The sequence below is a fragment of the Nelumbo lutea genome, chromosome 6 (assembly GCF_056320005.1).
Source record: "Nelumbo lutea isolate HS-2025 chromosome 6, American lotus-T2T, whole genome shotgun sequence".
Taxonomy (NCBI): Eukaryota; Viridiplantae; Streptophyta; class Magnoliopsida; order Proteales; family Nelumbonaceae; genus Nelumbo; species Nelumbo lutea.
In genome coordinates, this window is record NC_142689.1 from 7957516 (window position 1) to 7983859 (window position 26344).

The 26344-nt window shown below is 36.4% G+C and overlaps 2 protein-coding genes across 2 annotated transcripts; one reads left to right on the forward strand and one right to left on the reverse strand.

Moving 5' to 3' along the window:
- Positions 1–4784: 4784 nt before the first annotated feature.
- Positions 4785–6504, forward strand: LOC148847148 (uncharacterized). Its single transcript, XM_088952586.1, has 2 exons — positions 4785–5254; positions 5479–6504. The coding sequence occupies exons 1-2, from the start codon at positions 5195–5197 to the stop codon at positions 6226–6228; spliced, it is 810 nt and encodes a 269-aa protein (XP_088808712.1). The 5' UTR covers positions 4785–5194; the 3' UTR covers positions 6229–6504.
- Positions 6505–8396: 1892 nt separating this feature from the next.
- On the reverse strand, positions 8397–25841 carry LOC148847149 (DNA ligase 1-like). The gene is made up of 17 exons (XM_088950883.1): positions 24838–25841; positions 24080–24196; positions 22905–23006; positions 22699–22815; positions 21703–21933; positions 21527–21621; positions 19369–19456; positions 16205–16336; positions 14291–14403; positions 12960–13061; positions 12779–12840; positions 10799–10870; positions 10601–10674; positions 10440–10496; positions 9095–9172; positions 8904–8981; positions 8397–8817 (listed from the first exon to the last, which is right to left on the reverse strand). The coding sequence occupies exons 1-17, from the start codon at positions 25540–25542 to the stop codon at positions 8749–8751; spliced, it is 2292 nt and encodes a 763-aa protein (XP_088807009.1). The 5' UTR covers positions 25543–25841; the 3' UTR covers positions 8397–8748.
- Positions 25842–26344: the final 503 nt, after the last annotated feature.

Consider the following 26344-nt stretch of genomic DNA (forward strand, 5'->3'; position numbering starts at 1 on the left):
TGGATCAATAGTCAAGGGTTATTAACTTTTCAACGATTTTTAATTAAAACCGGATTTTTGATAAAACGAAACCGATTGCATAAACAATTCTCGAGCTAAACAGTCTGATCGTTCGGATCAACAAGAGTTCGAAAACCTTAATTATAAGATTTGACAAGCGTAGGTATATACTATCATGAGATGGTACAGGAGGTTGGGTTGGATTCGGGTATCGAAACTGGCACATCCCTACCAAGAAAGGTAAAATGTAATCTTATTATAACCTGTTTGGGAGGGCTTCAGTTTTGATGAATTATTTTCATTGAACCACATTGAAAGAAGTTACTAGAAATAATTTCTCGGAAAAGTCACTTTCTTGATTCAATGAAAATGTTTTGGGCTTTTCAGGTTTTTCACCAAACATAGACCCTCCTAAACAAGCACTTAATGTGTCTCAGCTGTAACAGTGGCTTAATCAATTGTAACAATGTTAATTATATATTAAGTTGCATTTCAAATAGTAATTTATTCTCTATTATGTGCTACTAAAACCCATGAAAAATCTTACAATCGTTTTCCATGTGGGACTAAAAGAAGTTAAAAGGAGAAAATAAAAACATTTTGGTGAAAATTTCAAATATTAAATGAGGTTAACTATTTTATATGAAACATGATAAAACAACAAATCTGGTTATGTGATAAACATTAATCTAAACCCCATGAAACTCAAAACCCACTCCACCTATTCAACATATATCAGGTATATCCGGGGTTTCTTCTAAGAGGTGTCTAATGGATACTATATAAAGTAGATTCTCCTTTTCTTTGAAATATTTCTCTAGAATGCCACATGTCTTTTAGCCAGCTTTGGACCTAGATTTTATGTACATAATTAAATATTTGAACTATATCTTCCCTTTTAATGATGAATTTAAGCTTTGTTTCCTTTTTAAATTAATTCACATCAAAATAAATCAAAGGGGGCAAAAAACAATTTTTTTTTCTACTGAAACATTTCAATTTATAGAAATACAACCTATCCTTCGAGTCTTTAATGTTAAACTTTGCATTGACAAGTATACCTTGTGAAACATGAAAATATATATATATATATATATATATATATATATATATCAATGAAAATTAAATAGACCATATGATATCATATGTGATTGTTGGACTCACTTAATATGGTCAGGTTTTGTGAATCTGTTGAATTCAATGTATTTAATCTTGCATCTAGTGTTAACTGATCTGAAAATCCTATTAAATGGAACGTCATATATAATGGTTTGAGAGAACTTTGGCCAGGTACAATCACCTTTTCACAATGGGTTTAAAACCACTTCATCAAGCATTCAAAAATTTAGACAAAAACAAGGAGATTATACCTAGGACCAAAAGTTTTTTCTAATGATTTTTCTTATTTGATCTTTATACTAAGTTTTCTTACAGAGATCATTTTATCCCAGAGTCAGCTTCACCATTTTATATAATATTCTTAACCAGTTCAGAAGTTGCTTGAGCACATTGATAAAGCCTATGAGCCATTACACCATAAGTCTTAGGCTCTTCTGATGAAAACCAGGGAAAATTCTTCTATAGGATACAACTCCTGGTCAAGCCAAAATATTTTGTTGAAATGTTGAATAATGCGAGTTAATTTTTATGATATCATTTAAGAGAAAATCTATGATGCGGAAAAGATATCTGATATGGAAAGAGTTTTGACCAATCAAAATTCACCCATGAATTTTGATAAATACCACCTGATTTGCTACCACATTTATGATTTTGTTTTTCGGATATCATATCTTTTCCATATCATAGTTGAACTCTTCATTTAAATATAACTCACCTATCATGCATTGCCCAGGAAATTAAAATCTAGTCCTTTTCTGTTAATTGGTATGTAACTCCCAAGAGCTTAAGTTCACTAATCGACCACATCTTTCACAATGAAGACATTCCTGTGGAAATGCTAATATGAATACATACTCTATTATTTATTGATGAGAAAACAATAACAAATACCCCAATTCTATACATCAATGCCCGTCCCTGAATTAGCAACAATTTCGAGTTGACACCTACTCCAACTGTACATTGGGCCTAAAAATTCTGACACTGGACTGAACCATCATTCTCCCTATAAATTCTTGGTACATTTACTTTTTGCACTCTTATCCAACTCTGCCCAAATTTCAATTACAACCAAACAAATAAACAACAATAATAATAAGTGTATAAGCTATTTCCCACGTGCAATCAAGCATATAAACTCACATGTTATACTACAGTGGAATTTGTTCTATACACGCAACTTGGATCACAATCCCAAAAGAATCTTTAAGAATCCAACCAACCAGCTGACAGTGGGGATTTTGTCTGCTGCATCTAATTAATACTTGTTTAATAGTTAATCAACCAAACAAATTAAACAACAATAATAATAAGGATTAACACCCTTCACTTTTATGACATTGTACACCTAGCCCTCACAAACTTTTATTTATAATAAATTTTATATACATACCCTCCATCAAGTCAACGTCAATGACCATAACAGAAATAGTCAACATGTGTTATTTTTATAATTTTAATTGATAAAACTAAACTTGACCAAGTAATCTACTCTACTAGATAATACCCATATGATAAAAATACCCTTTGTTTATTAATTCCCCTCCCCTATTTCATATTTCATGTTCACTTATCTCATAATCCACTAACAGTTGGTCCGCCAACAACTCCATTTGAGTGAACGGATGGGCCTATTTTTAGAATTCTTGTTCAAAGAATGGACCTGAATGGAGGGATATCATTCTAATCTTAAAAACACCCTAACGTTTTGACTGGAATTAAATTTTATAGATAGTCCAAAAAGTGATGGGGTGTTTCAAATTATTATATATAAAAATTTAAATCGGATATTCGTCTTGGTTTTGGTGCAGGTCCTAAAAATTATATAATACCAATTTAGATTTCATTTGTTTTGTGGGAATAGGGGTTTGAAATTGGAATCGGAATGGATTATTCTGATTTTAACTATTTGGTTGGATGGATTGGAAATCCCATTTTCATTCCTGACGGAATGTCATTTCCTCATTCCCTGCCTCTCTTGGGAATGCCTGCTCATTTCAACTCTCATTCCCATTCCTATATGAATCAAATAGACAATGAAAATAAATCATTTTGATTTGATTCCAATTTCAGAGAATTTCGATTCCAGTTCCGACTGTAAACCAAAAGAACCTGTATTTTAACCTCATTCACTGAGGAAAGTGTTCATCATCGGAACAACTTGGATTAGGAGGCCGTATAGCTCGCTACATTGTATGTCTGCAACATAGCAATTAAAGCTGTTGGACAAGTCCCATCTAAAAGATCTTCTACGAAGATCATACCAGGAACATCTTCACCATCCACCTGATTAGAAAATTGAAAATTAAGTTTTATAAAAAGAAGTCGGTACATGTTAATGAAAAAAAACTACCTTATTAACTTGTTCTCTAAACCACACCATTGGCTACCTCTTTATTATACAAGGTTTGGCATGAGTTGCACCGCCTGTTTATTGGTTTGATGAAACAAAGAAAATAATAGATACCTTCCTCAAAGGAAAAGAGAAAAAGAGAGAATGACATAAGAAAGAAACAAAGGAAGATATTCCTTTTTCTTAATTAAACACAAAAACACACGCACACAACAAGTGAAGAGAAATTTCAGAATAAATATGGATTATATAAGTGGCTTTGCTTTTGGTCTAAAATATTCTTGAAGGCTTATAAAAGAAAGAGCAAACTACAAAAGCAATTAACAGGTTAGATTAATTTGAATGCTTACAGTACAGTTGCAGTGTTTGTAAGCTTTTTGCTTGAACCATCTTCAATCATCAACAATGCCTTTAAGAGTTGTTGTTTTGCTTGATTCAATTGATGGGTTTGTCTTTCTATTTTGCATCCATTTTCTGTTTTTTATTTTAAATTATTTGGACCAAATTGTGATTAGAGAAATAGAGAATTCCAATCACCCAATGTTCACTTCCCCAGACGTATGTGAAGGCAAGATACGATCCAACTAGCTAAGACTTACAACTTGATACATAAAACAAAACAAAAGAAAAAAAAAAAACTATTTTATTAATACAAATTATAAACTCGTTTTTTATTAAGATGTAAGAAATGTCGTGAGTCATGAATTGGTCAAATGTAAGCATTCTTCTTTCTACTCTGCAATACTTTATTGTTAAAAAGGGGGTCCATGATGACCCTACCACTCACTCCTTTACAAAATTTCGGTGGAAAATTTCGGTTCCCTACCACCTCCCTTCTCTGACTAATTAAAAACACAAAATAAAGTAGAGCTTATTGACTATACATCTCCATATTAGGCGCTTGTCTGTTTGTGTATATGTCTCAGAGAGAGAGAGAGAGAATTTGGATAAGCTATATATATCCTATGATCAGAATGTTAGGCGCCTGCAAGATTTTGTGACCAACCATTTGATGCGATCTAGTTACCTGGTTTCGAATCTTCCAAATTAAACAAAACCTAGCACAAACTGTAATCAGTGAAAAATGTATGGATCAGAATGGTTTTGGCCCTTCAAATCAAGAAAGATCTCACATGGGTCTCTTCGTGTAGCATAGATACAGAGAATCACGAATACTTACTGCAGTAAGAAATACCATCTTAACCAGAAACAACAAAAACGCCTGCAAATTTCAACTCTCAAAGCACCAAGTAGACATTACCCGTATTCTTCATGCTTACTATAAAGTAGCTACGCAGTATAGTTAAGAGGGGTGGTTTAGCTCCCGCTTTTGTCGCCGGTCTCTCATTCCCGCTTCAGAGATACAGAGTCACAGTTCCTCTGTGTCTGTTGGTGTTGGCTTAGAGTGAGTGAGTGAGTGAGTGAGAGAGAGAGAGGGAGAGAGAGAGAGAGAGAGAGAGAGACAAGTGGATGCTGTTGCTGTTGTCATTTGGCCTTTTATGCTTTGTCGTTCTCATAAAATTCAAAAATAAAGAAAATCAAAGCAATGTAGCAAACAAAGAAAGAGTAAAAAAATAAAATAAAATAAAAAAAAGAGGATAGAAGCTAGTCAGTTGTTGTTATAAGAGGCGGAGAACCAGGCCAAACGACGCTGCTCCTTCCCCACCTCACTCTTGTTTCCTGTTACAGTGACTGTTGGTTTCAGTTCATAACAAGCTCATGGACAGCCAACGTAGCGCTCCTCTTGGCCTTAGCTGGAGTTATTTCCTACAAGGAAAGGTAAAAATCTCATCTGGGTCTATTACTGTTTCTTGCATTCTGTCTTCTTGTTTAGGGGGATTAATGGGTTTTCTTTGTGTAGGATAACAAAGTTTCTTGACCGGTTCCTTTTATGGGGTCCTGTCCAGTGTTTCTTTTTGGAGGTTACATGGCTTAATTAGTTAGCTTATTCTTGATGAACTGTGTTCTTTTTGGTTGTTGTTGTTGTTGTTGTAATTACACAGACCATGGAGGAGCTGAAGCATTCTCTCTTATACACCACTCTTGAGCTAGAAACAACAAGACTAACAGCTCAGGAGGAGATAAGGAAGAGAGAAGATCAAGTGACCCATCTCAAAGATCTTCTATGCAGAGCCATCAGGGAGAGAGACGATGCCCGAGACAAATATCAGAGACTAGTTGTGGAGAAGCTCTTGATCCTCCAACAGCAGCAACAGCAACATTACCACCAACCCCAACAAACAACTCCTCTCTCTGGAGTCTCTAGCATTGAAGATGAGGCCAGAAGAGGGGTAGACTCCAATACCGGCATATCCTCTTCAGACTGCGAAGAAAGCATCGTATCATCACCGGTGATGAACTCCATCCCACCTCCACCATTGCCGCCACCACCAACAACAACAGCGACAACAACGGTAACGACAATACAATTAGAACCAGATAGACCACTGCCGGAGAAGGGGAAGCTTTTACAGGCGGTGATGAAAGCTGGGCCTCTACTTCAAACGCTTCTCCTGGCCGGACCTCTCCCTCAGTGGAGACATCCCCCTCCTCCGCTTGACGCCCTTGAGATCCCACCGGTGACCATTCCTTCACCACCTCCACTACCACCACCTGCTCTCCTGCACCAGGATTCTTTTATCAACGGCATCGGTGACAACAGTTGTGGTAGTATTGTTAACAGAAGGAAAAGAGGTATAGTGAACAGTGAAGGCTCTGATTCTTCCACCAAATACCAAAGGGTTCTGTATTGACACTTTCATCGTTATCTACTTTTAGCAACTTTTATTTATCAGTATCAAACTTTATTTGGAGGAATTGAGCGATATATGTACAGTAGGGAGTAATTTGTCTGGAGAGTGGAGAAGAAGCTATGCTTCCAGACTGAGAGAGAGAGAGAGAGAGAGAGAGAGAGTTCCTAGATTTCTGCCTGTGTGTTGATGGAGATTTTTGTCTCTCTTCTTTTGTCAAATTGGCATTTTTTTCTGATGTGATTGGGGTTCGAATTCTCCACAATCCATCTTGATTAATTTGTAGTATATATGTAGATGATGGGCAGAGTGGTTGAGAATGGAAGTTAGGAGCAAGGGCAGCCAACAACCAGTAGCCCCTGTCGGGTAGGAATGGGCCCCTTGGCGTTCAAATCAAGATCACCATCACCATGGTAAACAGTTAGCAGTAATTTGTAGTATTCTATCAACTTTAATCTCTATATAATCCCACTGGTGTTAAATTTTGTTATATTTTTATGTATTCAAAAGTAGAGCGATAACTAGAAGATAAAGATGAAAATACAAGCATAGAACCTCCTCCAACAGATTCTCCACTATAACCTACCTAAACAATGAAGAAAGAGGAAATCAAGAAATTATATTTACAGAATTGGGTTAAAGCCTTGAAGGGGGTTAACTTAAAGCATTTAAGATGGCAATTTTGGTCTACTTTTGATTTGGAAGATTAGGCGCCGAACCAATACTCAAATGTGGATTTCCGCCCACATGTATCCACCTACATGATGATGCAGTGGGCATGCCGATCAACTGCTAATTCTTGTCGATGGGCTCTCAAGTCCCACTACTTCATATATAAATATAGAGACATGCATGATACCCCACCATGACAAGATAGCTGAGGTATCGTAGTAGTAGTCACAGCACAGGGTTCGATCAAGTCAAATGGAGAAACATCATAGAAACATTCACAGCGCTCTTACTCTGTCGACCGTTGTAAAATTTTAATACGGTGCACATGCTGGAGGAGAGTGGAGACTAGAATATATTTCAGTCTCTCAATGGCCCCCAGTTACCCCCATCAACGACGAATCTCACGCGGAACACGAGCAATAGCACCCTCCAACCTCCATTGGCCATTGCATCTCAGGGGAAGTCAGGGCACATTATGACAAGATTGAATAACCTTTTTTCCATGCCCATACTATAATACTGACCGTTCAGAACATTACGGGAATCGGCATTAATAGCCAAATTGGAGCTAAATGTAGATCAATCAATCAGAGGATTCTAACCCTAATAGTTTGCACATTTAAGTATTTAACTACGACTAGGAGTAGAAGGCCGTCTACTTTAGGAGCTACCACATATGGCTGGGTTTGGAAAGAGTACAAATGCAAATATGTACTGTGCAAATACATACAAAATATAAGGTTTTGCACTCTACATATTTACATTTGTACTCCTTCCAAACTGAGCCAGGTTTATAAACGGAACAATGTAAATAGAGCATTTGTAAAGATTTCTCTACCTTTCCTTTTCTTTCCCTACATTTTCCTTCAAACCAAACACTGTAATATTCTAATCTAAGCTAAAATATAAAATACATTATTATACATTTAAACTCAACGGTTTGAACCGTTCAACCCGGACGGTTGAACCCCTGACCCAGAAGCCAGTGGCGAAAGTTGTTCCATTTTCGGTGTCAGCTTTTAAAACCTTGTTATTACCATCGCCCTTTCGGATATGGTCCATATCGACGTGGACTTGTAGGTTGGGAAAGAAATAGTTCCAAACTCTTATATATGGTTCAACACCTGTTGAGCGAGAGAGAGAGAGAGAGAGAGAGAGAGAGCAACTTTACAAGCCACAAGTACAGGAACACCAAGGTACATTTGCGTATTTGGCTGTGCCTCGCATGTAGTTTCTCACTTCAAGGACACACGCAAACAACCACCCTACTTTTGCCTCACTTCAGTAAGAAATCTAGGTGCTCGCCTCGATCTCTCTGTAACTGCCTCTTCTAAAATTTTTGAAGGAGAATTGACACTTGCGACAATAACTCTATGACGCCCTACACAATGTGGCTTGAAGATGTCAAGAGTGTCAAAACCAACCCAAACAGTTAAAACATAGAAAAAATAAATAAATGTAACTAAACTACTTGAGCAAGACGGAGATGGCAAATAAAATCAGTACGAAGAATCAGAGACCAGATAAATTAATTGGAATAGGCTGTGAATTGGCTATATTAGTAGGTATAGCCATGCTTTACAAATATTTCCTCCAATATCAAAGGGCTTGGCTTGCTAACGTTTAATTGAGATTGGCCATTCAATCCAAGGACTTGTCACTGCGAGAATGCCCATCCAATACTCCGAAGCAAAATCCCGTTGATTAGCCTGGCAGTTGTGTTAAAATTTGTATATATACAATATAACCCAAAGAAAATTGCATCATCATTACCCATACAGATCATAAGAGTTGCAGTCCTGGGCTCAGATAATAACTGCCGGTTCTAAGATACTCCAATTCTCTTTATATTCAATAATCTTCATCTTCATCGTGATTATTAGAGTGGTTGCTCTTTTGAGCATTATACATCTCAGCTACCTATTAAAACCCAAACACCCAAAAATATGATAAGATCCATCTGTAGCAAACATACATTTATCAAAGAAAAAGGACATCTGTCTCACCTGATCAGAGGATGTGGCCTGTTCTGGGTTCTTGTCTTCTCGGATTCGAATCAGACGTGGAAAACGGAGAGAGATGCCCTGTTGCAATAGAATGAAACTAAATACAGGAAAAAATGTGTAGTGAACATTTTTCTAACACTTGAACTGAAGAACAGAAATACAAATATCCCCATAAATATCAAACATCTAACCTTGTTAGGATCTACCACACCAGTTGCAGCACAATAAACAGGACTAATAGTCAAATCTGCCGCTTTCACCTCCCAAACCTGAGTGCAAAAAGAAAATGAAAACTGCAAGTGAATACATGATATATGTGAAAGAAGCACAGTGACTCTTTCTAAAACATAAGATCAATATAAAGAACGAATTTTTTGCATCCGATGGTTCTATACAAAGCAAGTAGCACTACACCAGCCTGTTTCATGTTCACAGAATCCAAATATTCAACAAAGGTCAGAGTAATGCTTTGTAGAAAAAACTATAGCTTAGTTGGAAATACAGTTTCTGCATGCAGTGGTTTCTAAGACTATAAAGCAACAGACCAATACATCCATGTATGTATATGAAAATTCTAATCCTGAGGAATTATTCTTAGTTGTTCAAATGACAAAACTTTTATAAGAGGCATTTTTCTTTTTACCATCAAAAAGTTTTCTTGGATTCAAACCTTTTCCCCCCAAATAACCCTGCAGACAGACAATTAAGAGAAAATCCTACAGACTAGCCTGGTGGCCAAACTATAGCAATGGATTTCAAGTACAGATCAGTTGAATTTTGAATACATGGAAAAAAACTAAACCACACTGCCCTTCGGTAGATCAGGGCAAAAGTCTCACCAAGGTAGGAGGTATACAATCCCCACCCCACACACACATTGTCATAGGCTTATAGCCTAAACTATATACAGATGTTTAATTCTCCCAACCCATCCCAACCTAACCTAATTAGGGCATACCAAAACTGTCACAATAGAGGTCAGTTGGGCCAGGAGACCTACTTCACCTGCCTCTTAATAAGTAAGGCCAAGAAAGGCTTGCTGGCAAGAGAACTCGTCTGTATTTTGGAAAACTAAATTCCGCGCATGGAATTCTCTTTCCTCAATTTAAATTTAGCAAATTGCTTAATAATCATTGGTATAGAAGGAAGTAGAAGCAGCCTATAATAAGAGCAAAAGCTACAATTTGGTGCAAATATCAAGCCAAAAAATTAGAGAAAAAATATATATACACAGTTACACACAGAATTTCAAACAACTAAGTTACTCTATGAGTTGCATGGGCCATGCTAAGTACCAGGCTTGTTTAAAAATTTTACTCTAATTTGTCTCTTTCATGTCGGTTCAGGCCTTTTCCTATTTTATTTAACTTGTACAATATTCATACATTTAGAACTTGAGCTCCACCAGTCGAAACAAAGAAGAGCATATATGATCAACTGACTAAGAAAGTGCATATGGAAATGAAAAATAAAACCACCAGGACAGAATGACATGGAAAGTAACTATCCATGTAAAGATAAGGAGATGGTAGGCACCTCAGATGGTTCAAACCATACATCTGGATTAACTGTATCTGTATGCCGACAATATGGCTGGAAATAAGATAGAAAGAGGATTAGATTCTAAAACCATATGGAAACTCCAAATATGTATTATTTCCTTGTTATTTCCCTTCAAAGAAAAAAAAACTAATAACCTTGGGTTTTGGGATCACTTTTGGAAGAAGTCTGCGAGAACACTCTTCAAGTGTTGCCTCAGAAAATCCGGTGCCTACAGAGCAATAAACAAACTCCAAGCAGAAATCAATTTGCCAGAACAGCTATGGTTGTGCTAATATTTGGATTTAGAAACTCAAAACCATGAAACAAACTGCAGGAAAAGTTAAATTGTTTACCTATTTTGCAAATACTTTGAAATTCTTCTTTTGAGTCATCATAACAAGCAAGGAGGAAGGCACCATAAACACCTGCACGATAAATAATGTTAAATCACCAAAATAATGTATTCACGAAACGAAAGATTAGTAAGCTAATTCTGTTTCACAAAAAAAGAGGTGAGATTGTACAACATTTTATACTGTAATCAATTAAGTGAAATACCAAATTCAATCAACCAAGTTCCGTGTCAAAGCATAGCTAAATAACGGAACTGGGCCTGTTAAGCTTGAAAAAGGTAAAAGCTATTCTGCTGGGAGAAACAGCCCTTTCATCTTACAGGGATTTTTCTCCCATGGAGAGAACCATTGTGGGCAATAAAAAAAAAGCATAACCAATGAAACCATCCATCTGATACGAGAATCCCTGCATTGATCACATGAACAGTTTTCTGGTCTACACCAGCTACATATCTTAGATATTTTAACTGTGAATTACAGGCTGCATTGATCACTGCAGCCTGGCAAGTGAAACGGGTAAGGAAACTTAACACATGAACCCTTTCATTCAACCATCTAAGCTGCTAGATGAGAAACCAATATCCAATGGAAATTCAGTTATGCTATGGCTATAAAACGAGCCTTGATATATAGGAAACAAATCTACAATATCATTTATGTAGAAAAGAGCTCTATACCACACAGGACCTTACACATGTAAATAGATCCTTATCTGTTAATGTTTTATCTTTCAGACCACTAGCCACTGCCCTTTGGCAGAAGAGCCACTTTTCTGGTGTAAAAGTTCAAGAACTTTCAAGAGTTTCTGTTACTCAGGAAGAGAGAATCCACCACAAAATGGGATACAGAACAGAAATTGGGTGGACATAAGGAACATGTTCACAAATAAAAAATATAGAGGATCCTCTACTGATGGACAGTGCGAATTCCAAGTTTCCCACCAATGTTCAGAAAACCGGACCGGGCATAAAACCGGAGAAGGGAGAGGTTCACGGGTCAGAAGTTCAACCAGGGACCAACCGAAGGCCGAACCGTAATGACGTGGCATATACATGTATATACTACAGGTCATATAAATACTATTTATATATAATATATTTTATGACTTTTAATATATTTAAATATGGTAGATAGATGGCAAGTTCCTTAGTTTTTAAACCAAATGACTAGGGTTCGAGTCTCTTAATTCACATTTTCTTTAAAATACGTGTATAATAAATTAATTAATATGTACAATAAGGAGTCATTAATTAACACAAGTAAAGAAGTGGACTATTGGTAATCAAGCAATATATGGAAATTAGAGATCATGGGTTCAAGTCTTACTAAACACATTTTAAAATTCCACTTGTTAAGGACCCAGGTGGATTCACAAAACCATGACCAATTACCGATTTTCCAATTAAACCGGTCGGTCAGCCAGTTTTTATCGTTTCTTATCAAGTGCAGTTATTGGGGTATGACCAAAGCGGCCAAGGTCCTGGGCCACGGTTCAGCCGGTCCGGTCTGGCCCGGTTTTCTAAAACCGTTTCCCGCACCATTCATCCATATGGCTGGAAGATGCAGATTATCCAGTATAATCTAGCAAGGAGCCAAGGATTTGCTAACAAAGTGGTTCAGAAGGGGGAAAACACACTAAGCAAGTCTTATAAATGAAGGCAGAGTTGGAGCATAAAGGGTCTCATTTGCCCTCATCCCACCTTATATTCACGGGGAAAGTTTCAGCCAGAAGCCCTAAAAAATTGTTCAAACTATGCCTTCTGGGCACCTAACATTAATTGGAGGAAGATCTAATAAATGGTGGATATAGAGTGTCAACCTGGGGAATCAAAGAATGGCCACTTTTGCCCTATCTGATAGATGGTTAGATTGTCTCATGATCTCTCCACATGGGAGAAATAGAGTAGGTGCATAAAGAACCGAAGAGTGACCCAAATTTACATATTGTATACCCAGAGGATGCTTTTTTGTGGTGATTACCTGTACGTTTTCCACGACCATGAAATGCTGCAATTGGTACTAAATCTAATGAGTCGCCAACACTGTAGAACAGAGTTGGTGTTACAAAAATGTTTTGAGGAAAAGCACAGCATAAAGAAAGGAAATGACATGTGGAATCATGAAAGCATTTAGATAACAAAGTGAGACTGAACTTTTTTACCTGTCCATATAATCTTTCTTCAATTTCAGCCAATTATGCGACCGTTTTGAAGGCTCATATGTGGCATCTCTACTTAGAGTTTTGACAATCAGGCCTTCACAACTGCAAAGACAAATTAATGGCTTAAAAGGCATGATTGCCCACTACAAAAATGACAATTAAGCTGAGATGCTAATAAATAAAAAGGAAAACCTTGTTACTAGATAGATTCCATGATTATTTTCGTTGTGTCATTCTACACTGTAAGAGCTCAATATCATATGAAGTTGATACATGAAGCACTTTTAATAAATAATACTTCATTGTTTCTCATGGTGCCTCTTGTTTAAAAAGCATAATATCCCACTGCTGCCAACATAAAGTAGTGCAAGCACATCTTTCTCTGACTACAACAGCAGCACCATTTTTTACAATATGTAGTTCAGCAGTATGGTTGGGCAATGTTATCAACACAATGTAGTGATAGTCCTCTTGGCCTCTCTAGATAATGTGATGACTAGTTGGTGCATAGGTGTTGATAAGTCGACCAAAAGAAAATTATGTTATAAACTGTAAATATTGATGGTGATATCATAAATAAGTTAATCTAGATTGCTAATATGCAATAAAAGAATGATAAGAACATATTTACAGTCAATTTTGCAAAACATAAAAAAGACTGGATTGACTAGGATAGGGAGTTACAACCTTTGGTTTTAAAGAAAGAGAGCAAATACCTAAAGCAACAGCATGCATGCAACAAAAATAAAAGCATATATTATATTAATTAAACTTAGAGATAAACACAAACAAGAAAAAATATATATTTAAAATAAATTTGTTGTTGACCAGGTGGACTACTCTACCCGTTTGATGCTTAGTCATCCAAGTAACCACATCATGAATATTGAACAACTAGACTATCTAAAATTAAATGGATCTACCTGCAGATCTGAATCAATGAGATATGAGATGGCTCTAAAGCCATTCAAACCTAGTTTTTTCTTTGATATTTATATTTTGTTAAATTTTTAGTCTGTAAGATAACATTATATGAAGGCCTGATACAAAACAAAAGGGCATTTTGTGCGTTAAGAAACAGATTAAGAAGTAAAAAGGCAGATATTCAAGCCAATCAAATGAATTGATGAATCAGAGTTCATGAGTGAGCTATCTATTCTAAAAGAACAAAAGAAATATCAAAAATCAATATTAGAATAACTTTCCACTGCCTTGTTATCTAACACAATGAGATGCAGCTAAACACAAAATGCAAGCAGTTACTTGGAATGAAGTTCATATATCATATTTCATTTTCACCCAGACAACACACAAAATGCATGTCAAAATACCTGGAATTAACAGCGTTTTCAAGAAACTTTTGTATTTCCTCAAGGTCATTTGAAGTAATTGTTGTTGCAAATTGAAATACTCCTGGTTCTTCCTCAAATGAATTATAAAGATGCTGCACTAAACCAGAAATATATATTTACCTTTTCCAACTCAAGCACGTAAAAGAAATTCTTTTCGATAAAATGATCAAAATATTAAATGAGGTCATATAAACATTACATATCCCTAATTCTTGTAGAGAAATAATTGAATATTTAAGTGATAAACCAGACCTCATGTCTCAAAGTTCTACATCGCCATTTAATATCAAAACATTTTCCAGATGTAATATCATCAGCATTTTTTATAATTAAGATATAAGAATTGAATTATGTCAAAACCGACAATTGACCCAAATGCATGGCTTTACATGACTAACAAGATAGAACCATGTATGTGTGATACAACAAAAAAAGAAACAAAATCATTTGCTCGCAATGTCTAACAAAATGCTCAAGCTTGAACTGCCTGAAAATTCTTAAAAGTTGATAACAAAAATTCCAACTGCCTCTCTATTTTCCCTTTGACCATGTTCACTTTGCAGCTCATCAGCATGTTCCCTCCAAGGCAACAACTATATGAGATTTCATAAGCTAGACATAACCAATTCTGCCCCATGATCTCTTCATAATTACGTTTGTCGACTAACGCATGAAAATCAAGACAATGTCATCAAGGTCAACCAATCACTATCCTACACAGATGGTAACACGAAGGGAGGACAAACTTTAGCTGCTTGTAGATATAGTCTTATAGGTACCGTAAGGAGAATCATCTTAACTTCAATTCTCATTGGATATGTCCAGCGTCTAAAGACATGTTGACTTGTTACTCCATATTTATCAATATATATATATATATATATATATATATATTGTTTCAAGTTTCCCCTCCCTGACCAGGGAGGACAAACTTTGGCTACTTGTAGCTATAGTCTTATAGGTACCATAAGGAGAGTCATCTTAACTTCAATTCTCATTGGATACATCCAGCGTCTAAAGACATGTTGACTTATTACTCAATATTTATCAATATATATATATATATATATTGTTTCAAGTTTCCCCTCCCTGACCCTGAGGCCATGTTGAGCTGAATATTCATGGATCTAAAGCCAGGTTATTATCTGGTTATATTTGCCAATATGTTAGAATCTAATTTGTTAACCAGATTTAGCCATGTTAAGCTGAATATTTTTAGATTTGCCAACTAAAATCCAGATTTGCTGGTTATATACTTATATCTGCAAATATTTAATGATTTAATTTATTAAATCATTAATGATAGTTTTATGAGATTAATTCATGAAACATCTCATCTAGAAAGGTTCAGTGCTTTAATCTATCATATAATCCACTAGAGGTAGAAGGGAATGCATAGGCGTCACTGTCACCTTTTAGGCAAATGAGCAGTTGAGCACTCAATTGGATCTTGGAAGCTTGAAAATATGCTAGACTGACTAAAGCATTGCCATTGCATATAGACTAGCAGGAGGTTATTGTTGTTGAATCAAAACAAACCATATTAATGATTTGATATAGCATAATTTGGGATATTCTGAAAAGCATTTTTCCAGTACTATTAGTGTCAATATTAGATTTGGTTAAATACATAGGAAAATACAATCTGTAATTAGAAAGTGTAATAAAATGGAACAGCAAAAAAAAGAGTATCGCAACCCTATATTAGATGATTCAGATAAGGCTTGAATGGAATTAAATCATATAAAAATATAACATGAACAGACACATAAAACTGGACATATAAAAGATTCCTTTATTCTGCAAAACTGGTAGAGTAAACAAGAGAACACCAGATTTGTTCCTACTTCCTAGCACTTCAACCAACATGAATTCATGTAACCCAAGCATTACCTCTCTACGAATGTTCAGTTGCTCCTGGAGAAGTGGTTGCCCATTAACGTACAGCATATCAAAGGCAAATATGCAAACATCAATTTTTATGTCACTCATGGACACACCTTTACGAGCACGAGTACTGAGGATCTGCCAGCAAAATATTCCAATGACCGTTACATTATTAAAAAATCAGGATTAGTTAATACAATAATGATAATAGCAGTTTTAACAGTGAGCATCCTGATACTGGAGTCAGAGAGTCAAACTTTAAGTCATTTTATACATGTAGCCATTAACGGATTACAAATTTTCCATCCAAGGAGTTAATATAACAGTTCGCCCTTTTGTGCGAGAATATCTCCAATTGCCTCCATATTTTGATACCTCTCGTAGATCTTTAGAACCTTCCATCCTACAAATCTCATATCATAACTCCACGTAGATTCCTAGGTTTCAGAATTTCGGAGATTTCTTCAAAAGCATATTTTTCATCCTTGTGTGCAAAATGTATTCCAAACTTGGTTGCCTCCCACAGCTCTACATTCCAAACCTACTCTCAACTTTTCAATAACAATTTCAATCATTACACTTAGTTTTTAAATTTTTTATTTTTCATCTTCCCTCAGAGAGTTTATAATCCTCAACAATTTGACCAAAGCCTTTAACCCATCTTAACCATTTTCCTTAGTCCTAAAGCCATTCTTAAAAGTTAAACACTTCCTACCCTATCATTACCCTCCTAGATGCACCCTCGGGTCAATGTCAATCCAGTCCTACATTTGGCATCAAAGCAAGCAGTCCTATATCATAGAGTATCTGAGTTGTAAGTCACCCATCACATCCTTAAGATATGGTCTTTAGCAGAATGGAATAATGGAATCTCCAATATGATGAAGGGAAATAATGGTAAATGATGATTTACAACAGTAATGATGATAGGACTAAATCCGAAGATCTAAATGAAATACAACCTTTCAGTGAGATACAATAAGGACCAATGAGAGCAAAACAGAAACATTGATATGATTATAGACCAATATGAGTATGGAGTTTATTATTGTATTTTATAATATTCAGAGATTTGTAGGAAATTAGTCTTCATATAACCGTACTCTTTAATCAAAATATCTTCCTTCTGTTCATAAAAAGAACCTTTTAAGAATGTAAACAACAAAAAGGGAAACCAGATGCTATTATGGAATTGGGATTTTTGGAGTGCACAATATGAATCAGGCTGGTTATTGAAAAGCACCCTATCTCAATTGCCAACTTACTTTCTACCATTCTTCTTTATCTCAACAGAATTGCAGAAAAGTTGGAGAAAATCCAAAGGGACTTCCTACGGAGAGGATGGCAGCAAAGAGACAAAATACATCTAGTGAGTTGGGACCAAGTATGCGTTCCATAATCAAAAGGAGGGGTTAGGAACCAAGAAAATGAAGGAAATGAACACTGCTTTGATTGCAAAATGGTTATGGGGATTCAATTTGTGCAGCCACATCTCCTTTGGAGACGGAACATTTCAGAAGTTTGGGGTTAGAAATGTGAACTGGGATCCAGGTATCGTCAAGATACCTCATGGTTGCTCTTTCTGGAGAGGAATTGGAAATTCCATAATAAATTCCTCCAAGGAAATCAATTGAAAATGGGTAAGGAGGACAAAATCAATTTCTGTATATAGAGATACTTGGTACAAAGGCAGATCCCTGATAGGCATGTTTCCCTCCTACATTATTGTAAAAACAGAGATGCTACTGTGCTTGACTCGTATGATTATCAAGCTAGGGTAGTGTCTTGGTGCCCAACATCGAAAAGGAACTTGACTGGTTGGGAAATAGAGGAGTTGGCATCACCGTTCAGGCTACTCAATAGGGCCTGCCGCCTGCCCGAATCCAAAACAAGAAGATACAACAAGTTGGAGGTGGGAGAAGTTGGGGAACCTCTCTCACTTTTATTATTATTATTATTATTTTTTTTTTTGGATAAGCTCTTTGTCAAATCATTTTACAAGCAACTAGCTAGTAACCCTAATACAGCTTTCCCTTACAAGTATGACTGATCCACATCTCTTCCAAAGTTGCATTTCTGATGTGATCTGTGGTCCTGGACAGATGTCTCACTAGAGACTGCTTAGAAGAGGTGTCAGAATACAATCAGAAACTTGCATAATCTGTGGGAGAGAGAGAATCTACTTTGTTTTCGTAGTGTGCAGTAGTGATACAGATATAAACTCACTTCTGCAACCTGCTCAATCTTTCACGTTGCTTTCCAGAAAGGGTGATAGATCACATGTATCCCTCGGGAAAGTGAGGAGAGTAAGTGGGAAAAGAAGGAAGTTATGAAGCGCTATTCTGCAGCAATTTCTGGGAGCATTTGGAAGGAGAAAAATCAGACAGTATTCCAGAACCAAAATTGCTCAGTTGATGAACTTACCAAGAAAATTATAGGAACCATTCACTCTTGGCTTGCTGCAAAATATCACTTCAGTAATATATCTCATCACAATTATTTTGAACCTGCTACTTGCAGGATTAATGGAGCATTATATATACTTTTGCATGGTGGCTCACTGTACATGGCAGTACTTGTTCATGCTTTCAATAGTTGGATAAATATAATACCTTACCTTCTGTTCAAAAAAATAAAATAAATAAAAAACAGTCAAGGTACATAGTAGTGGAAGGAGATTCCAGAAGTAGGATTGGATGATTAAGGAAAAACAGTCAAAGGTTCATGGCATTGCAGGCATGCCTTAAGAGAAATGAACATCGTGAAAATAGAGTTTTAACAGCTAAGTGGGTCTCAACATCAGTTAAGACCCTAGCCAATTCACATGCAAGACAGGGGATGAGCAGGGAACTTTTGTTTTAGGAGTAACAATTGAGAATTGTATGGAAAAACAAATCTGAAATGAATGAAGTGGTTAGGTAGTGACAATGAGTCCAACAATTGCATATAACATTCTTTTTCTGAATAAATTAAGTTATACTATTAACCATTAAAAAACATTCAGAATGTAAAAGAATTGGCAGAATTACATTTTTTAGAAAGAAAAATGAGCATTTTTAAACAATCAACATGCACCCATGCTATCGATTTTAATAACATCATTGGATAAACCCAAAATAAACAAAAACAAAAGATCCAAGACTAAGATTTAGTGTGGTTAGTCATACTACCTGGAATGGCAGAATCTTCTGTTTATCACGATCATAAGCAACCACTTCACAGTCAAGAACAAATGATTTAACAGAGAACTTCTTCACTCTGCACTACCAATAGAGGTTAGAGATCATAAGGACCAATAGACAACTTTTTGAAATTGAACCTACACAAGAAATACTCTAATCCATCATATAAACGACTTAAGATAAAGAACCTCAATACCAGTGTGCAACAGCTATTAAAGAATCTACCCAATTATCATAAAACTAAGGCTACAGATGACAAAGCAATTTATATATATCATAGAGATGACCAGCACAGATGTATACAAATCTAACTAGCTGTAGAAACCCCACAGAGTATCTAGCACCAAGCATGGAATTAATAAATGTACCTATTCAGTAGCTCTCTTTGTACAATATTTAACTTCAAGAATGGTATGCAGTAGCACTAAAATCATAAAATTACCAACCCATGTTCTAAAACCCAACTGGCATGGCCATCCAGACCGGCCTTCCAACCATACCTGTGACCAGTCAATAATACGGCAGATTATTAGAAGCCACACAAGAGAAATATCAGAGAGAAGCTTCCCCCAATCAACGATATTCACGTTTAAAGGCTATTAAGGACTTTTATTCATGTTTAAAGGGTATTAAGGTCTTTTCTTCCTGTATATTGCCACCCGCTAAGATATGATTTGGAGAGTACACATTTAGGAATGAAAGACCAATTGTTACTATCTGTTTTAGCTAAGATTCTAGCATCAATAGGACTTGGTTAAGATAGCTCTAGAGTCAATCTATTTGTTAGTTGTTATTGGGTTTCATTTTCTTTAAAATTTTCTTTTTTAACAATTGGGTTTTATGAGGAGTTTAAAGGAGAAAGCCCATAAAGTAACCTGCTTTACACAGAAAAAGGTAAACTACTTCTTTTTCTTCACTTGTAATCTTATTAGAGGAAAGAGTAATGTATGTTGGCCATTGCATGAATTTCTACAAGTATAGCCAATGGATTAGTTATAGATTTCAAGATTGAAATTTAATTGAGATTATTTAGGGATTTTACTGCATAAATTGATTGATCACTTCTATCCTGTTTTAACTTAATTTCTTTGCTCATAATGTTAGTTTGAAGTATTCTCTTGGACATGTGTTGCTGCAACATGTTAACAACTCTAAACAACTTACTTGTTGACACAATCAGTTAAAATCAACATACCTAGAAAGTATTCATGTTCTGCAGCTGGAGCTGTCTTGATTGGGATCACTTCCAGCCAAGTTGGAACAGCCATTAAAAAATATATGATAAACTGGTCATAGCCAGTCAAAAGCACAAATATTTTTCAATAGAATGGTGTCCAAATAGAGTGGAAATAATATGAGCATGAAGAGCTGGTTTTTTTTCATGTTTCCTAGACACTACTCTTGCGGGTAAGGAAGATAAGAGCAAGAACAAAATGTGAAAACGACTGAGCAAAGCCAACCATCTTGACCAGATCAACTTATCCATTATTATCTTTAGATCGAACTCCAGACTTATAATACTTAAAAGGAAAATGTTGCTAAGAGCAATCGCACAAACAAAATCTTCTGCACATCTCAACTGTCTGATCTGCTTGAGACTTGAGATTGGAGCTTGGTATTAGGTGGACCTGGACCACACTGAAAAATACCAGAGAGTGAGCATGGGTGTGATTAGGGTTGGAAAAAAAAAAAAAGAAAAAAGTAGTCTGGAGTTAATCATGGACATCCAATATGGCTTGATCCTGGATCCTTTGCACCCACTATTGACAGACCATGGTCAAGAGTGTTAGTGTGTGAGTGCTCTTTACCACAACAGTATATGCAAATTGCAAACCACTCACCAAAAAAAAACCTTCAACTTGCAACAAGACTATATTTTACACTAAACATGGTTTGATCCTGGTGCAGTCATATTGTATCGTGCTCTCTCATTAGATCTCTCCTATTCACCCACTGTCAACAGATGACGGTCCAGATCCTTTGTGCTTGTGAAAGTGCTCTTGCAACAAAAGTCTATGCAAAAACATTGCAGCATACATATATACATACATGCATGCAAGCATATTCTAAACTCTATGTTGATTTATAAATAAGAAAAGGACTTCATCCAACACAAAACAAACAATTCTACCAATAAAAGACATACCTTTTAACAGAGTGCACAACATCAGGAAATTTTCCAGTATTTCGTTCAGCATTTCGACTATATATTTCAACTGAACCATCTTCCATATAATGTATCTGAATTGAATGACAAATCGCATATAGAACATGAAACAGATATGAAGGGAAGGTAGTAATAAACTGGAAATTTACAATCACCTGAGCACGTTCTCCATCATACTTGTATTCACAGGTGAATTCTGTGTCCTGAAATTTATCCAAAATTTCAGATACACCTTTGGTTGGTTTTGCCAACATAGGTCCAACCGGTACACCTAAAGTAAAGTTGCATGTCTCTTGGAGCTTCCACACACCGCCACTAAGAAGAGCAGGAACAATTTTATCATAGATAGGAAGTACAGAGTAAACTTGTTTGACAATTTTTGCAGCCTGAAAAATAGAATAAAATAAAAGCCATGACTGAGAAAAAATGCATAATATCAGGAAATAGTCAGGTATCTAATTGCACGTAAGGAAAACTAAACCCTTTCTTGCAGATTACTAATCCCATGCTCACAGACTTTTTTGTAAGTAGAAATTGTACTAAAATAACATGGAGAAAACATCTAGATCAAATTTCCACCAAGGATCCCCAATCAATGGATAAAAGAAGAAACCAGTACCCAAAAGAATCATTGGAAACACTGAATGCCCTGAATTAGAAAAAATAACAAAACATCTCATGGAAATTTTTACATGGGGAAGTACAAAAGGAAAATAGTCACATAATATTGTCAATTTACACTTCATGTGTTCTGGAACTTTCTATTATTGTGCAAAGGACTAGGATATCAATAAGAATTTCATGTCCATTAGGAAGATGCAATAGTGGGCTTCATCTACTTAATGCACAAAGAGGAATTAAGATTTAGGTGAAGAATCAAATAGCATTGAGGCAAAAAAAATTTGATTGCTATAGAAGTAGAAATACAGAAGGGCATTCTTACATCTAATGCTCCATGGCACCTAGACATTAAAGTTAGCAAAAATAAGAAGCATACAGCATGAGAAAATTCCATGCATTTCATACCAGCATGAAATGAGAAAACTAAAAACAAAAATGCTTTTGGCATGAAGTAAAATTATTTGCAACATCTACCCTTGATAAGAGATATTCATTCATAAATATCCTGGTAAAAAGATACATCAACTAACCTCTTCAAGCGGAGACTGAATTTGTGAAGATGGGTTTGAATGTTTTCCAGAATATACAGCAGCTTGTCCTAGAGCTACCAGGAGAGTCTGTTCTGCCAAACCAATTCTCAACTTTGACTGCAGCAACAACAGTTCAGAGATGGTATGGGTGAAGCACAATTACACAAAATCACAAAACCACTAGCTAATAGTGTTCAAGTCCATACCTGCAATAGACGAACCAAATACAAAGGTTCGCAATCAGTAGCTGCAACAAGTAGCCCTTTGATATGTTTCCTTTTCTTGTCTTGACTATCTTTTCCAGATTCCTGTTAAAAACTCTCAGAAGAAAAAAGACAATTAATGGGACATAAAAAAGAACTGAATTGTAGCATGTCTTATGTCAAGAACATATTGACACATTTTAGACACAACATTGGACAGTTACGACCATATCTATGAATTAAATCCTAAGATTTGCATAAATGTTGTGTGTTGTTTATGTTTTGTTATACACTGCCTTTGTTCTTTTATTATTTGTAGCATGTCTTATGTCACGAGATGCTCATGCATACACAAATGTATGCATATAAATATGCATATGTTCTTATGATTGTGTATGCATATATGCATCTATTTGTATAGCCATGGCCACATTCCTGGATGTCATGGGATTGATGTGTCTGATTATATGTGTCAAAACATGACACTAGTGTCCATATCCATATATTATGATTCTAATGTTATTTTCTGTTTTCACTATTTTCTTAATAATAAATATTCTTCATTAACAATCACATCTCAATTAAAAAACCTCTCTCTCTTTGTTCATGGTCAGTCCAAAATACCAATACCAAATTCTAAGAGGGATGCTGCCTGCAGTCTAATCTTTGAGACTTGCTATACTAGCCTGATTTCCATCAACATTCTTGACCAATATGTGAAAGTATCTTATCATATTAAGTACATAACTGCAACTTTACTTTCTCATCAGAATGTCAGTGCAACCATGCAACCATTCTTGCTTACATCAATCAGCTTGGCATAGCACCACACAAGTCACATGCTCAACCAAATAATATGAAATTGGAGTAAGGTACCCATAATCAATCATCAATATTTTTCAGCAATAGCTTCTAATTTAAGTACGCATGCTTGAACAAAATATGATGCCATCCTAAATGCATGGCATAATGTAGTACTAACTATTATTACTCAATTTAATAGCCACGTATCTATTCTTACTAAAAGCAACCTCATTATACACACACACACATAGTTAGAGAGAGAGAGAGAGAATGGATTGTGGCATAATCTGACATATAACTAAGCTAAGACTCCTTGGCCAGTAAAGTATCTCAAAAATTCATGTTTAGTCAATAAACAATGACAAGTAACCCACCTTGGCAATTACACGAAATGTATCAAAAACTTTGGCAACAGTTAAAGGAGGCGGCTTGAACATCACACTTTGAGATGAGCGGCTTTCTTTTGCAACAAGGCCTAAGTCTCCCAATTCCTAACAAACAAGGAATAAGTTTAGTGTCTGATAGTAAAACCAAAACAAATGCCGACCTACATTTCTTCGGCAAAACAGTATTTCCATTTCCAAGAAAAAAACACTACATTTTCTTTTTTTTATTTTTGGATAAACATTAATGACTAATCTCCTAAAAACCAAAACTGATAACTTAGATCAATACAAATAAGTTGTTTACTCCATAATTTCACAGAGTCCCTCTCATTTTGCAGTTTTTTCTTACATTTTTAGGATAAATATTAGTTTATCACAGAATTCAAGAAGCCCTGGTGCATATGGCCTTCTTTGTTAGTTATGTTTAAAACTGTCTGATAGCACTGTAACATTAAAAGGGTTAAGAGACAGGAAATGTAATTTCTTCTGTCCTTTATTATGCCCAATTCTCGTAGCTTGATAAAAGTTACACTCTTTGCATCATAGTCGTCACAAAGAGATATAAAATGTAGAGGTCAACTATTAAAATGTTCCAATGAATTCCTCCCCAGGGAAAACGCCCATTGCTCATAAACCATAACCGGTAGTAATAACAAATCCAACTGTGAATTGACTCATAAAATAGTTTAAAAAACATGAAAAAAAAAAAAAGAGGAAAGAATAAAAGAATAGAGGAAAAGGATTACTTTGAGTTGTTTCTTGATCATTTCTTCTTTCCTTCCATAAGCCTCAGCAAGCGCCTTAATGAGAGCAGCATCTCCAATTCCCAGTTCCACACCCTCATGAGCTGGGGCAATCTTATTAGCCGAGAGATAAATGACGGGAATTAAATCTCCAGGCGTAGAAGCAATTATAGTCCTGAAAACATTACAGAGAAGTTCCGTAATAACAATCCTCCCCGTTTCATTGGCGATCATATCAAAAGCACGAGCAACAAACAGAAATGGCACTGGCTCCCCATCTTTCCAGAAAGCAGCGGACTTCGGGTCAAAATCCGCTGCCTTCTTCTTCAATTTCCCAATCCTTTCTTCGACACTGATGGGCCCTTCTCCCTTTTTCGCCACTGCCGCCTTCTTCAAATTGGGTTCTTTAGGTTCTTCAGTTTGTTTAAGCTCCGACTCTGTCGTCGGAGTTCCATTATCTTCTAGCGCTTTTCGTTTCTTGGATGAAGGACGGGTGACTTTCTTCCGAGCAGCGGCCGCTCGAGCATTGGCCATGAGGACATCGGCAATGGTGCGCTTTTCGGCCATGGGTCGTTTAGGGTTTTTGGAGGAGAAGAATCTCAGGGAAGAAGGGCTAATGGAAAACGATGCGCGGGAAAGGGGTGAAGACGAGTAGAGAAGAGGAAGGAATCGAGCCTGAGCTAACCAACATGAGCTCACTGTGGACATCAATGCTCGTAAATTAGTATATCACGCATCATTTTTTTTACGTTTAGGGCAACTATACTGTCTGATCTTCTCCCCAACTCCCAAGCATCAGTCAAAATGGCGGGAAATGTCTTGCCCTTGCCACTACTGGCTGGCGATGGTCGGATTTGGGACGGTGGACTTCGATCCGAACTATCCGGATGGGAAAACCCAACCCCTTAGTTACGTACACGGCTGCAAACGGATCGGATATAATCGGGTGGACCAAGATCCAATTTTGATTTGTTAATGTATTCGAACTGAAATGTAAGGAGCATACTAGCGACTTGAACCCACCACACTAATTTATTGATATATGCATCTGCCATCTTGTCATGGAGTAGTTTTACAGCGGAAGAAACCTGTGCAACATCGAGGCCAAGGTAGGCCAGGACAAGCTTTTGTGCACTTAGAGGGTAGGAGTTGCTCAATGGGATGACTCCACCAAAGTCAGTAGCATTGGATCATGACCTCAAGTCCAATGGCTGGGGCACTCGGCTAGCTCAGACCGGTCTATGAGAGGCACCGCTTACGTATTAAAGGGGGACGACTATAATGCAAGGCGACTGTGCACTGATGAGGTGACTTGGCACCGATGTGAAGGGTCTCTTGTATGCCGATGATGACAGGCACCTGTGTGCCCTAATGATAGGTAGCCGCTTGGGCCGGAACACACTCGTGCACTAGAGGCAACGGTGTAGCTCACTCAGCTCAAGGGGTTGGCATGGTGAAGGTTCATGCTTGAGCCAGGCCTGCATGCCAAGCCTCCCTTGAGTATCGACAG

Excerpts from the sequence above, each read along its gene's own strand:
- LOC148847148 (XM_088952586.1), top strand. The coding sequence starts at position 5,195 with ATGGACAGCCAACGTAGCGCTCCTCTTGGCCTTAGCTGGAGTTATTTC. Across the intron at positions 5,255-5,478 it reads GTTATTTCCTACAAGGAAAG|ACCATGGAGGAGCTGAAGCA; the intron begins GTAAAAATCTCA and ends GTAATTACACAG.
- LOC148847149 (XM_088950883.1), bottom strand. The coding sequence starts at position 25,542 with ATGTCCACAGTGAGCTCATGTTGGTTAGCTCAGGCTCGATTCCTTCCT. Across the intron at positions 23,007-24,079 it reads CATTTCGTGTAATTGCCAAG|GAATCTGGAAAAGATAGTCA; the intron begins GTGGGTTACTTG and ends AGTTTTTAACAG. Across the intron at positions 10,871-12,778 it reads TGGTCGTGGAAAACGTACAG|GTGTTTATGGTGCCTTCCTC; the intron begins GTAATCACCACA and ends TTTATCGTGCAG.